General features: G+C 42.8%; 1 protein-coding gene across 3 annotated transcripts in view; it reads left to right on the top strand.

The window, feature by feature from the left end:
* The window catches only part of EML6 (EMAP like 6), a 272,713-nt gene that overhangs the window by 103,305 nt on the left and 154,466 nt on the right, over window positions 1–14,942 (top strand). For all 3 annotated transcript variants that reach the window (XM_089682713.1, XM_089682712.1, XM_089682711.1), the window contains exons 7-8: window positions 6,368–6,569; window positions 11,421–11,558. In XM_089682713.1, the coding sequence (XP_089538839.1) occupies window positions 6,368–6,569; window positions 11,421–11,558 (340 nt within the window). The remainder of the gene's footprint in view (window positions 1–6,367; window positions 6,570–11,420; window positions 11,559–14,942) is intronic.

Genomic DNA, 14,942 nt, shown 5'->3' with positions numbered 1-14,942 from the left:
TTTATTTATTGAAAATTAATTTATTCTGACCATTGAAATGCGCATGATGCAGCTACTGCTTAAGGCGCACCCTGAAAACCCATCTTTTCAGAGAAGCCTACCCCGCCCTCACCTAATTGTTGATCTCCTCCGCTCTTCCCACCACTCCATCCCCCATAGCTATTTCCTCCTGTACCACTCTCCCCTCCCTCCTAGATTGTAAGCTCCAAGGAGCAGGGCCCTCAAACCCCTCGTGTATTGTATTGTTACTGTACTGTCTTGTGTACTGTCTCCCATTATAATGTACAGCGCTGAGCAAACTATTGGTGCTATATAAATACTGTATAATAATAATAAGTATGTTTACCTGCATTTAGGCGCATCAGCCATCTCTTCTGCCAAAACGCTGCTGCACCTGAATGCACTGGCTGTGGGGTTATATTTCTGCCTCTAAATGTCCATTGGCTCCTGCTGCTGTGCGGGACTGAGCTGCAGCTCTATATGTCCAATGGAAGCATAGAGCAGCTGCGCAGGAATGAACACACAGTGGTGCCACCAGGGCAAGCAGCTTTCTCTGGGGGTAGTGCTCAAGGAGGAGGAGCCAGGAGCACTGGCAGGGGGCTCGAAAAGAAGTGTATCAGGGCAGCTGGGTGCAAAACTACACTGCACAGGGCAGGAAAGGATAACATGTTTGTTATTTTATATAAAAAAAACCCCAAAAACTAAAATAAAAATAAATAATAATTTAAAAAAGTAAATGAAAAAAAAACAAGCATTTTAAATGTAGGAACTTCTGCTTGGATTGCCTAGGTGACCTGAGCTGAAGAGGGAGCGGGTACCTGTCAAAGCCAAGTACCCACTTCCCAAAAAGAATACATTTATTAACAATTGGTGGACGGTGGGTGGCAGACAAGCAGAACCTCCCCTTTTAGGTGAAGTTCTACTTTAAAACTCCTCCCACCACTTCTAACACTTTTACTAACTACCCTGTAGAAGGTAGGTGCTTATACTTACCTATTCTCAGGGCGCTCTAGTCCAGTCACATGATCTCCTGAGCAGAGAAGTGGAGAAAGCACCAGCAACAGATGGAATGCCTGGGCAGTGAAGTCACCCATGGGCTTACTATGGGGCATCCATTGTTGACTGTCCCTCCTCTCCCCTGAAGCTGGCTGCCGGAAGCCAATCACAACACCAGACTGGAGCGCCCTGAGAATAGGTAAGTATAATCATTCTTCTTCCACAGGATAGTTAGTATAGGTATTAGAATGGGGGTGGGAACAGTTAATTAGTTATTTCTAGCATTCGATTCCACTTTAAGAATTCCCATGTGAACGAGGTCTTACAGAAATACTTAATCCATCTTGTCTGGAACCAACAATTGTGCCATAGTCAAATCGCTGAGCTCACATTTTTTCCCTATTCTGATGTTTGATGTGACCATTAACTGAAGCTTTTGTCCTGCATCTCCATAATGCAATGCACTGGGTTGCTGTCAGATGATTGGCAGAAAAGATAATTGCTTGAATAGGCAGGTGCACCGGAACTGAGGGGGAAGTTAGAAGTTAAAGTCAGGAGAGAGCCTTAATAGAGAATCTGAGAGAGAGAGAGCTGTCATATATAGATAATTATGAGAGAAGAAACAGATCAAGATGGAGGATGTGGATGGGGAAAATGGATCGGGGGGAAGGGTGGGTGGGGGTGGGGTTAATTTTGGGGTAAACAGAATATGTATATGTGAAACATTTTTGTAATTGAGTTGTCCCTTTTGTATTGTAAAAGTTTAAATAAAAAAAAAATGTAAATACTGCGCAGTAGATGTTGCTATGAGTTCAGTTGTGGCTTTGAAAGGGTTAACGCCAAAAAACATTCTTTATAATGAAGAACAAATCTCTCCTACTGTTTGTAATTTGCAAGCCCAGTCTTGCAATTATCTTGCATGTTACCATCTGTTAAGTGGTAGAGCAGGTGGCTGGTAAAAAATAACCGACCAAATTGTGTATCTGACGGTTAAGCATCTATTTAAACGCCTTCTATCGTTAAAACATTAAAGCGTACTTGTGTGGTCATGCTTGAGGCAAAGAAACGCAGCTTTGTTACAGGTTCTATTTTTCATGTTTTTCTTACAGATGTCATCTTTTGACAGAATATCTTTTGCTTAAAAAATACTGCAAAATACACGCTTTCTATTATTCATAATGTATATTCACTGCCGCACCTGTAAAGCAACGAGTCAGTGAGGAAAATTCAATATTCTTTTGTCGAAATGAAATTTCCAGAGCAAGAGTCACATGAACTCCCCACTAGCTGTGTGACTATAATAGAAATAAATTGGATTCCAGTATAAAAATCCAGTTTAGGATTGAAGCACAATTGTACAGAATTTTTATACTGTGATATATTCTGAACACACTTACAAAATGTTCAATATATCTTAAGAGGAAGAATTGCCTTTGATTGAGAAAAAGTATAAAAGAAAAGTAAAGGTACAGCTCAGGCTTAGTAGAAAAGAAAGGTTACAGCTTGGGATTCCAGTATAAAAATCCAGCTTAAGTTTGAAGCACAATTGTAAAGAAATATAGTGTGATATATTCTGAACCCACAAAATGGTCAATATACACTCACTGGCCACTTTATTAGATGCACCTTGCTAGTATCGGGTTGGACCCCCTTTTGCCTTCAGAACTACCTTAATTCTTTGTGGCATAGAATCAACAAGGTGTTGGAAGCATTCCTTTAGAGATTCTGGTCCATATTGCCATGACAACATCACGCAGTTGCTGCAGATTTGTTGGCTGCACACCCATAATGCGAAATCTCCCGTTCAACCACATCCCAAAGGTGCTCTATTGGATTGAGATCTGGAGACTGTGGAGACCATTGGAGTACAGTGAACTCATTGTCATGTTCAAGAAACCAGTTTGAGATGAGCTTTGTGACATGGGGAATTATCCAGCTGGAAGTAGCCATCAGAAGATGCGTACACTAAAGTCATAAAGGGATGGACATGGTCAGCAACAATACTCAAGTAGGCCGTGGTGATTAAACGATGCTTAATTGGTACTAAGGGGCCCAAAGTGTGCCAAGAAAATATCCCCACACCATGACACCACCAGCCTGAACCATTGATACAAGGCAGGATAGATCCATACTTTCATGTTGTTTATGCCAAATTCTGATCCTACCATCTGAGTGTCGTAGCTGAAATCGAGACTCATCAGACCAGGCAATGTTTTTCCAATATTCTGTTGTCCAATTTTGGTGAGCCTGTGCGAATTGTAGCTTCTGTTTCCTCTTCTTAGCTGACAGGAGTGTCACCCGGTGTGGTCTTCTGCTTCTGTAGCCCATCTGCTTCAAGGTTCGATATGTTGTGCATTCAGCGATGCTATTCTGCATACCTTGGTTGTAACGAGTGGTTATATGAGTTACTGTTGTCCTGCTATCATCTCGAATCAGTGTGCCCATTCTCCTCTGACCTCTGACATCAACAAGGCATTTTCATTCACACAACTGCCACTCGCTGAATATTTTTTCATTTTTCACCATTCTCTGTAAACCCTAGAGATGGCTGTGCTTGAAAATCCCAGTAGATTAGCTGTTTTTTAAATACTCAAACCAGCCTGTCTGGCACCAACAACCATGCCACATTGAAAGGCACTTAAATTGCCTTTCTTCCCCATTCTGATACTCGGTTTGAACTTCAGCAAGTCGTCTTCACCACGTCTAGATGCCTAAATGCATTGAGTTTCTGCCATGTCACTGGCTGATTAGCAATTTGTGTTACCAAGCAATTGAACAGGTGTATCTAATAAAGTGGCCGGTGAGTGTATTTTAGAGGGAAGAATTGCCTGTGGTTGAAGTAAAGTAGAAAATGAAAGTAAAGCTACAGCACAGGTTAGGTAGAAAAGAACAGTGAAGCTACAGTACAGGCTGAGTGGAAATAAAGGAAATCTACTGCACAGGCCAAGTAGAAAAGAAAGGTAAAGCTACAGCACAGGGTAAGTGGAAGAGAAAAATAAAACTACAGCTCAATATAAGTAGAAACAAAGCTACAGCACAGGCTAAGTAGAAAAAGAAAAATAGAGCTACAGTGCAGGCTAAGTAGAGAAGAACAGTAAAGGGAGGGATAGAGGGGCCAGTCCTGGTACCTTCAGCCATGGTTCCCATAATTTGGAAACATTTTTTGGAGTGCCCCTGTATTGATATACACTATATTGCCAAAGGTTTTGGGACACCCCTCCAAATCATTGGATTCAGGTGTTCCAATCACCTCCATGGTCACAGGTGTATCAAATCAAGCACCTAGGCATGGAGACTGCTTCTACAAACATTTGTGAAAGAATGGGTCGCTCTCAGGAGCTCAGTGACTCCAAGCGTGGTCCCGTGATAGGTTGTCACCTGTGCAATAAGTCCATCCGTGACATTTCCTGGCTACTAAATATTCCACGCTCAACTGTTAGTGGGATTATAACAAAGTGGAAGCAACTGGGAACAACAGCAATTCAGCCACAAAGTGGTAGGACACGTAAAATGACAGAGCGGGGTCAGCACATGCTGAAGCGCACAGTGCACAAAAGTTGCTAACTGTCTGCAGAGTCAATAGCTAAAGACCTCCAAACTTCATGTGGCCTTCAGATTGGCACAACAACAGTGTGTAGAGAGCTTCATGGAATGGGTTTCCATGGCCGAGTAGCTGCATCCAAGCCTTATATCAGCTACATCCAAGCCTTATATCAGCAAGTGCAATACAAAGCGTCAGATGCAGGTGGTGTAAAGGACTCTAGAGCAGTGGGGACGTGTTCTCTGGAGTGACGAATCACGCTTCTTTGTCTGGAAATCTGATGGAGGTAACTGGGTTTGGCGGTTGCCAGGAGAACAGTACTTGCCTGACTGCATTGTGCCAAGTGTACAGTATGGTGGAGGGGGGATTAGGGTGTGGGATTGTTTTTCAGAAGTTGAATTTATCCCCTTAGTTCCAGTGAAGGGAACTCTTAAGGCGTCAGCATACCAAGACATTCTGAACAATTATCTTGCTCCCAACTTTGTGGGAACAGCTTGGGGATGGCCCCTTCCAGTTCAAACATGACTGCGCACCAGTACACAAAACAAGGTCCATAAAGATATGGAAGAGTGAGTTTGGGGTGGAGGAACTTGACTGGCCTGCACAGATCCTGACCTCAACCCGATAGAACACCTTTGGGATGAATTAGAGCAGAGACCGAGAGCCAGGCCTTCTCGTCTGACATCAGTTCCTGACCTCACAAATGTGCTTCTGAAAGAATGGTCAAACCTTCCCATAGACACCCTCCTAACCCTTGTGGACGGCCTTCCCAGAAGAGTTGAAGCTGTTATAGCTGCAAAGGGCGGGCCAACCCAACACTGAACCCTACGGACTAAGACTGGGATGCCATTAAAGTTCTTGTGCTTGTAAAGGCAGGCACCCCAATACTTTTGGCAATATAGTTTATCTGTTTTTCAGTTAGTAGGGTTTTATTCACTTGAATTCACCAGTTCTTAAATGTTGGAGGACCGGGGAATAGCCACTTCATAGCTATCGTTTTGCGGGCAATAAACCACAAGCATATGATAGGTATACTAGTCTCAGAAGGAAAGCGCTCCTCATCAATATCCCCAAGTAATCATAGCATTGGGAGCAATTCAAGGTGAATTTGAAAAGCTCTATTGATCGTATCTACAATCATACTGCAATAGCGAACCCGCTTGGGGCATCGCCACAGCATATGGAGGAGATCCTCTGGGGATCGCTGAGATCCATTTTTTGTTCCATCAGTCATCGGATAGTTCCCATTCTCCCACCCCCTTTGTCCTGGGAGAACTTTATGGGCCAATAAATTACTCAAAAGTGCCTTGTATAGAGAAGAAATCAAAGGTGCCTGCACCTTAGTTTTGTTGCTGCTTTCATAACACTTTAGGCAAGGTAAGGTTCAATTTTTCAATGCCCTGGAAGCTATCCTGCAATCCATTTCTACCTATCTTGATTTTGGGGAGACCTGAGATGGACCTCATTCTTCCCATGTAGCCCTGACCCTTTTCCAGTATGTTGTGGAATGGTCAAAATGCAGTCCTACTGATGAGGGCAAATGGAAGTTCCTACAGATAGGCGAGGGAACATCAGATATGACTATTCTAAATAGTTCTTGAAAATAATAAATTAAGTCATTAAACTTCTGTGACCGTAAAGGTTTTTTTGTAGTATTATTGATTACATCATTAATATTAGCACAAATTACCCTTTATCGTGGCTGTTTTGCAGCTGCCTGCATGACTAGCCTACTTGTACTTGTCCTTGTCCATGTCAGTGAAGAATTGGTACTTAGCAGTATGCCATTTGTTAACTGGTCTTCCTGTCCTATTTTTTGCTCTTCCCCAGGCTTGTCCATCAGGAGCGTGTGCTGGAAAGGGGATAGAATTCTAGCTGGTACTCAGGATAGTGAAATCTTTGAAGTGATGGTGAGAGAACGGGACAAGCCCATGCTGATCATGCAGGGTCACTGTGAGGGGGAGCTTTGGGCCCTTGCCGTACACCCCAAGAAACCCTTAGCCGTTACTGGTAGCGATGATCGCTCTGTAAGGTATGTGGAAAAGTCTTTAAATATTAATTGAGTCAAAGGACACATGTTGATGGAGAGCAACCCTGCATCAGCATCCTTCCGTGGCATTTTTTTTTTTTTACTTTTAGAGTGCCAACTTGCTTCCTCAATACAATACTGCAGCCAATGAGGATCCTGTGCAGAAACCAGATTTATGAAAGTGGAGATTTGTACTTGGCTTTGCAATAGTGGCAGCAATTGGGCCTGGCTGTAGGTTGCCCATGTACAGAGCTTAACATTACAGGATGTCACGAGGCAGGGGTGAGGCTCGGAGACCAGTAACTATAGCAGTAGAGAGGCCAACCGGAAGAGTACACTGGCCGGTCACCCTGGTGGGTGATGTGGGCTCACCTGAGGCACAGAGTCTAAGCGCTAACCCGTATTCACCAGAGCTCCTGATGGTGGAGATGGGTTTTGCTTAATGTTAGTAGCTGGTTGCAGTTCTCAGGATTGCCCCACCATGAGGTGAGTAAGCTGGGGTCCAGTAGCAGATATAGCAGGTAGGGATCACACAGAAGCGTTGTCAGTAAACAAGCCAAAGGTTGGTAACGAGCGGTTGCAGGTTGGGATCAAGCATAAGCGTAGTCTAGGAACAAGCCTAAGGTCAGTAACGAGTGGTAGCGAAGATACTGACAGAGGCAGGAGAGAAAAGAGCAAGATATCGGCAATAATCTGGCAAACAGGAAGCGCAAAGGCATGGCTTTAATTGGAAGTTCATGGGAGGAGCATGGGGTTCAAGGTTCAAGACAAACAAATCATAGGGTAAGTTTGTTTTAGAACAGCAATGGGCAAACTACGGCCCGGCGGACCTTTTAATCTGGCCCGCGGAGCTAGGCTCCCGCTAGGCTCCTCTCACAGTCTGCCCTGAAGACCGGTGTAGCATGAAAATCTGTCTCCTATGAGGATCTGTCCCCCTCGACGTATCTGCGCATGTGCCGGAGATCGCCGATCGGCTGCTAATGCCTGAAACTGGCACATGCACAGATACGTCGAGGGGGGCAGATCCTCATAGGAGACAGATTTTCATGCTACACCGGAACGGCACGGGAAGACGGCGAGAGGAACGCGCGGAGCAAAGGTAAGTGAATTGACACAGGGGGGACTTGGGGACTTAATATGGGGGATGAATTAATAGGGAGGATGAATTACTATATGGGGGATGAATTACTATGGGGGATGAATTACTATATGGGGGATGAACTACTATGGGGGATGAATTACTATATGGGGGATGAATTACTATGGGGGATGAATTACTATATGGGGGATGAATTACTATATGGGGGATGAATTACTATGGGGGATGAATTACTATATGGGGGATGAATTACTATGGGGGATGAATTACTATATGGGGAATGAATTACTATAGGGGGGATGAATTACTATGGGGGATGAATTACTATATGGGGGATGAATTACTATATGGGGGATGAATTACTATGGGGGATGAATTACTATATGGGGGATGAATTACTATGGGGGATGAATTACTATATGGGGGATGAATTACTATGGGGGATGAGTTACTATGGGGGATGCATTACTATATGGGGGATGAATTACTATGGGGGATGAATTACTATGGGGGATGAATTACTATATGGGGGATGAATTACTATGGGGGATGAATTACTATATGGGGGATGAATTACTATGGGGGATGAATTACTATATGGGGGATGAATTACTATGGGGGATGAATTACTATATGGGGGATGAATTACTATGGGGGATGAATTACTATATGGGGGATGAATTACTATGGGGGATGAATTACTATATGGGGGATGAATTACTATGGGGGATGAATTACTATGGGGGATGCATTACTATATGGGGGATGAATTACTATGGGGGATGAATTACTATGGGGGATGAATTACTATATGGGGGATGAATTACTATGGGGGATGAATTACTATATGGGGGATGAATTACTATGGGGGATGAATTACTATATGGGGGATGAATTACTATGGGGGATGAATTACTATGGGGGATGAATTACTATATGGGGGATGAATTACTATGGGGGATGAATTACTATATGGGGGATGAATTACTATATGGGGGATTAATTACTATGGGGGATGAATTACTATGCTTACTATGGGGGAATATTACTATACTTACTATGGATGACACATACACATCATTCATCTACTCTTGGTCCGGCCCCCGGGTCCAATATATGAACCCATTGCGGCCCTCAAGTCAAAAAGTTTGCCCACCCCTGTTTTAGAAGATCAGGTAGGGAGCTTTCCAGCATCTCAGGTGGCTGCGCAAGAAGAGACATTACCAGACACAGCAGAGGTCATAGGTTCAGACCTGGGTCCTGACACAGGATGGGGAAGGGACTGAAGTACTAGGGAACCGGGCAGACACAGTAAAATGATACGTAGCACCTAAAGGGATCCTGTTGAACAAATGCAGAGCTAATACAGATGATTGCCATTTATCAGCTTTTGACAGGCATGTATTAGGGCCAGTTCACACTACATGGATTTCAATTGTATTTTTTCTGCATCCAAAATGCACAGCAAGTAGGTTATATGGTTATCTATGTCATAGTTCACATCTGTTCTTGGAGTTCCAGTACGATTCGGTTGCAGAAAAAAAAGTAGAACATGCTGCGTTTTTTCTGCACAAAACTGTGCTAGAACGTGGTAAACCGCATCAAAAATACACTGGAATGCACATGTCCCTATTTAAATTAAAGAAAAAGAGAGGGGAAAAACTTAACTGGAATGCATAAAAAATGCACCAGAACGCTTCAAAAACATGCATGCGGAAACGCATCTGGAATGCATCTGGACTTCGTTTCTATAGTGTGAACCGGCCCTTAAAGGACACAACTAGCTTTTCAGGTGCAAGGTCTCCTTTGATTGAATATATTTTTCTAACCAGCCAGCAAACAAAATTCATTTCAAATCATTAGTATGTTTACTTTTTAGCTGTGATGGAAGAAGCCTGTTGATTCTATCAGACAAAAGTAGCTGCAAAGCAAAGTGAGCCTTGGCGCTGTCTGTTAAGCTAAACTATAGTGCTCTGGGAACTCTTTGTCATATATTGCTTTTTTTTTTTTAGCAACACAAAGATTGCATACAGTAAGTGAAAAACACATAATAGAACAGTTTAAAAGAATGTATAAAATAAATAAATAAATTAAATTGACCCAAAACCATGATGGTCCTTATGTAATTTTTGCCATTTTTGGGCACTTAATTTTAGCCCATCGTCTACTGTATTATGTTGTTTCTATTCATGTAGTTTCTAGTGATGTTTTTCTGTTATAATTTTACAAAGATCAAAATTTCAAGCATATGAAGATTTAAAAAAAAATCATTTAACTTGTTTATGAAATATAAAGTGAATGTAAACCCTCACATATACCCAGTGAAGTGACTGGCCTCAGGTGATACACAGAGGTGAACAAATCCCCCTACATACATTGTACCTGTCTATCTGCAGTCTTCTTTACATCTGTTCAAAGTGCTGAATTCTAAAGCATGTCTGGAAGTTTAGAAAAAAGGGGGGTGGAGAGCTTAAGTTACACTTTGCAGAGCTCAGTGAGGAGAGTTCTGAGAGCTGATTGGAGGAAAGAGACACACACCCCCTCCACGCAGCTCAAAGCACAACCTTTTTTACAGCAAACATGAACAGATACCCATAGCAACAACATATCACTCTTTAATTTCCAGTTCAAAAGTAACATCGACGAGTGGGACAGGTGTGTTGAAGGGAGCATATCATGTTTTTATATACTGTCTTTATTTATCCATTATGTTTAGTACAAAAAAATAAAAATGTAAAACTAATTTTGCGAACCTTTAAAAAGTTAAATAGGAAATATTACTGTATATATTATTATTTCATATTTACCACTTTTAGCCAGCAGATGGCCAGCTCCAGACAAAAGCAGACACTTTTCAAAGCTCTATCTACAGCTGTATTGTGAACAGACCTGACAAGCAAGGATTTCAGATTACACAGTTGCAGTGCAACTTAGTGAAGGCACAAACCCCTCCTTGTTTACCAGTAAATATGATCTTAGTAATACAGGATGCTCCTTGTTGGAAAGCCCAGCATGCTTTGCAAACTGAATATCATGGATACACCGGGTATTTAATGTTTATTTAAAAAAAAATAATGAAAGTGGTTGTAAACCCTTACATATAACTAGTGAATTGACTGGCCTCAGGTGATACACATAGATGAAGCCAATCCTTCTACATATGTTGCATCTGTCTATTTGCAGCCCTCTATTCTCTACATGCGTTCAAAGTGCTGAATTTATAAACCTTGTCTGAGAGTTCAGAAAAAAGGGGGTGGAGAGCTGAAATTACATTCTGTAGAGCTAAGTGAGGAGAACTCTGAGAGCTGATTGGAGGAAAAAGACACACACCCACCCCTCCACACAGCACGCAGTTACAGAGCTGAGGCTGGCAATCTGCTAGAGGTCCCTCCACTGTCACTATTTTTCTCTTGGTGTCAGGAAAACGTGTCTCATGCTGATAACAGAGGAAGGAGGCAGCAGACAGAAATGACACTCAGTGCTCTAAATTCAGACAAGCACACACTATAGAGGGATATGCTTTGTTCATATTTTACGTCTGGGGTTTACAGTCACTAAATATTCCATACAAACCTTCTAAATGATTACAAAAACCATTGTGTTTTCCCTTGGACTATAACACAAGCAGCTAATTTTTAACAAATTTTATAATTAAAGTGATAGAAATCTCATGTTTATTGTCATGGAAGGGGTGTTGCGCAGTTTCATTTTTCCATCAAGCAAAACTATCTCATGACCCTTTGTTCTTGCCTTAGACTCTGGAGTCTCGCAGACCATGCACTGATCGCCCGCTGTAACATGGAGGAAGCAGTACGAAGTGTAGCCTTTAGTCCAGATGGATCCCAGCTAGCGCTGGGAATGAAAGATGGCTCATTCACTGTTCTCAGGGTCAGGTAGGACTAACTAAGTACTGAGTTCTGTAAAATAAATATGCTAAACTGTTATATATTTTTATTGATAGAGAGATGCAGATTTCCTGACACATCAGTTGTTAAAAAATATAGTGCAGTACATTCAGTTTTTGTATTTTTATATTTACCTGCTTTTGCCTTGGACACAGGCTTTATACAATCAGATGCTGGTTATGGAAGTACTGCAATCTAATGTATAGTGTTTATTTAAAATATATTATTTCAAAATATCTGAACTTTTATTCCACTCCTTTCCCTATCGGGAGGGGTACCTGGCAGGGATTCCACTTATCCCTGATCTTGTTTATCCTGGCCATTGAACCTTTAGCCCACATTTATAGACTCAATCCCAATGTCCATGGGGTATCTTTTGGTTATTGCACTTACAGGGCCAGCTTGCTTGTAGATGACTTCCTACTAACTTTACCCCAGCCTGTTATTTCTCTACTGAATCTGCTATCTAGGTTGCAGTCCTTCACCCGCACCTCTAACCTCAGTTTTAATTAGTGCAAATCAATAGCGCTGAATGTCACTTTACCTCCTGCTACCCTTGGCTCTCTCAGATCCTCTTTCAAATTTCCCTGGGCTGATAAAAGCCTAGAATATCTGGGCATATGCCTGACCCCTCAATACACAGATTTATATTCTACCAATTATATTCCAAGTATACGCAGTCTTAAAACCTTACTCTCCTCTTGGTCCAGTCATCTATTTTCTTGGATGGGGTGTCATCAAAATGACCATTCTCCCAAAAATATTATACCTATTCCACACCCTCCTGACTCCAGCATTCTCTTTCTCTATCAAGTCCTTTCAAAATCATATATTGTCCTTTGTTTAGCACAACCATAAACCCAGAATCCCCAGACAGACCATGTGCGTCCAGAGGCGACAAAGGAGGCTCGACGTCCCCACCCTCCTGAATTATTACCAAGCTGCCCAAATTACGTCATTAGTAACTTTATATGTAGGTCACAAAGCCCCTTTGTGGATAGACTTGGAATCTGCTTTTATTGCTCCCCATCAAAATCAAATTGCTCCCCTGGACCCCTCCTGCCTCCCGCCCACTCAACCTTAGCCCCTTATTAAAACACGTCCTGAAAATATGGGATTCTGTGAAATACCTTGGTCAGTTGCTTTCTCCACAGCTCCCCTTACTCCCCCATTGTGTCCTGCTTGACTTGAATCCAGACTTCCTATGATTGGTGGACCTCACATAAACTTGATATGGAGCATTTTCTGGTGGAGAAGGGGTCTGTCTTACCCTAGGGGACCCTCCAAAGCCTCTTCAAGGCGCCCTCTTCAGAATTCTTTTGGTGCCGCCAGCTTCAGCACTGGATAGTACCACTTCTCAAGGATGACGACTCCCTGAACTCACTAACAGCCTAGAACACACTTGTTGCTACACTCCCCTAGCACCTCAGGTCATTTCCTTGGTCTACTCCCAGCTCAACAAACTGCCCTCTCTGTCCACACATACTTATGTGGCCAGTTGGAAAAAGGATTTGAGGGCACAAAAATAGGAAAAAGTTTTGCAAGATGCGTTGTCCACTATCACATACTGCTCTATTCACGTTACTACATTGGAGTCAGCATTCAAGCTACTTACCAGATGGTATCTGGTACCTTCCAGATTGGCTCATATGTTCCCCAGCCATTTGGGCCTATGTTTCAGAGGATGCCAGACTACTGGCAACGTCCTTCCTATATGGTGGACCTGCCCAGTGCTAAACCGCTTCTGGTCTAAAGTTTTTTCTAGAAATCCCTTGCTAGCACTATTGCATTTCAAACCTTCTGGTATTACTAAGAGAAAGTTCAAATTAATTTCATCCTATTAGCTTCTAAAATGATCATAGCCAGGGTATGGAAAAAACAATTCATCCACATCTCTGAAGTCGAATTCCGAATAGATAGTTTTTTCGCGAACGGACAGTTATCTAGCATCCTTGCTAATACCTATACCAAATTCTTCAAAATCTGGAACCCCTGGATGGCATATCGCCATCCAAAACTAGCTGTCTAATCTGGCCTCCTTTTGATCCAGCTGTTGATAATATACGACACTCCCCCGTGTTGCTTCCTTCCTACCCCTCTCTACATCTCCTTTCTTGTTCATTTCTCCCCTCTCCTCCCTATCACCATTTTTCTACTATTTTCTGTCCAATCTTGCTTTTTTTTTCTTCCTTTCTTCTCTTCTTGAACATCTCCCTAAGACTTTACTGGCTTCATCTGCTAGTCACATATATGCCTTCATTTTGTATGCTCCTCCTTTATAGAAGACATGATACTGTTAATAGCAGATATTGTATCAGTTGCTGTACTCAGGCACTATGTACTGACACATCTTTCTAATGTACTGTTGATCAACCATGAAAAATAAAATAAACACATTGCAATAAAAACATATTATTTCCTTATTTATATTCTAGACCAGGAGTGTCAGTCTCAATTTCATCGTGGGCCACATCAGCATTATGGTTGCCCTCAAAGGCTGGTTGTATTTGTATGACTAGATGTTCAGAGCACCCCACCCCCCTTATATCAGAGTAAGAGAGTCCCCCATCCTCCCTTACATAACAGTGAACCCCCCTTACCTTGTGCTGCTGCCAGGAAGAAGCTGGGGCCAGAGCTGGGAAGCAGAAAGTGCAGAGTCTGGAGGAGGAGCAGAGGGAGGCTGGAGTCAGCTGCTGGAGTCTGCTGAATGCTGAGACCAATGGAGGCGGAGATGAGGGAGTGCTCTGGCTGCACAGAGAGGCACAGGATCTGTAGGAGATGTTCAGTTCATCTCTCTGCTTTTGACTGCTGGGACAGGGCATGGGGCCAGAGATGAGCCTCTTTGTGGCCGCAAGTAGAAGTGCAGAATCTAGTGGAGGAGTTCTGTCCTCCTCTCTGCTGCCAAGTGCTGGGACAAGGTGGGGGTGAAGATGAGTAGACACTGATGCAACACCTCCTGCGCTCAGGGACCCAGATCAGTAGAGGGCCGATGGACCAATAATACTAGAGTAAATGGAAGTTCGTCCAAGACCGATCAAAGGTTGTGCCGCTCCAACACAACGCTGGGGAATCTCGATACAAACTGTAGTAGAGAACAAAAACGGAGCGCACCAACCTTGCGCAAAAACCAATCATACGATCAGAAGACACGTGCGAATCCCATCGGAAGGGAAGACTCTCAGGTTGACGCTGACGTGTTTCGAAGGGGGGGTCCCTTTTTCATCAGAGCTCAAGATGAGGGTGAAGATGATTAGGTTGACGCAGCTGCAGGAGAGGTTCCAGGGCCACATGAAATGACCGGATCCAGCCTGCGGGTCTTTTTTAATTTAAAATAAAAATGTTTTTTGAAAGGATAATATAATAGTTTTCTTG

This window comes from Staurois parvus, unplaced genomic scaffold, assembly GCF_062004578.1.
Source record: "Staurois parvus isolate SC_StPar_1 unplaced genomic scaffold, SC_StPar_1.0 ptg000295l, whole genome shotgun sequence".
Taxonomy (NCBI): Eukaryota; Metazoa; Chordata; class Amphibia; order Anura; family Ranidae; genus Staurois; species Staurois parvus.
The sequence above is the reverse complement of the archived record's forward strand: the minus strand, read 5'-3'. Positions and strand labels throughout refer to the sequence as shown.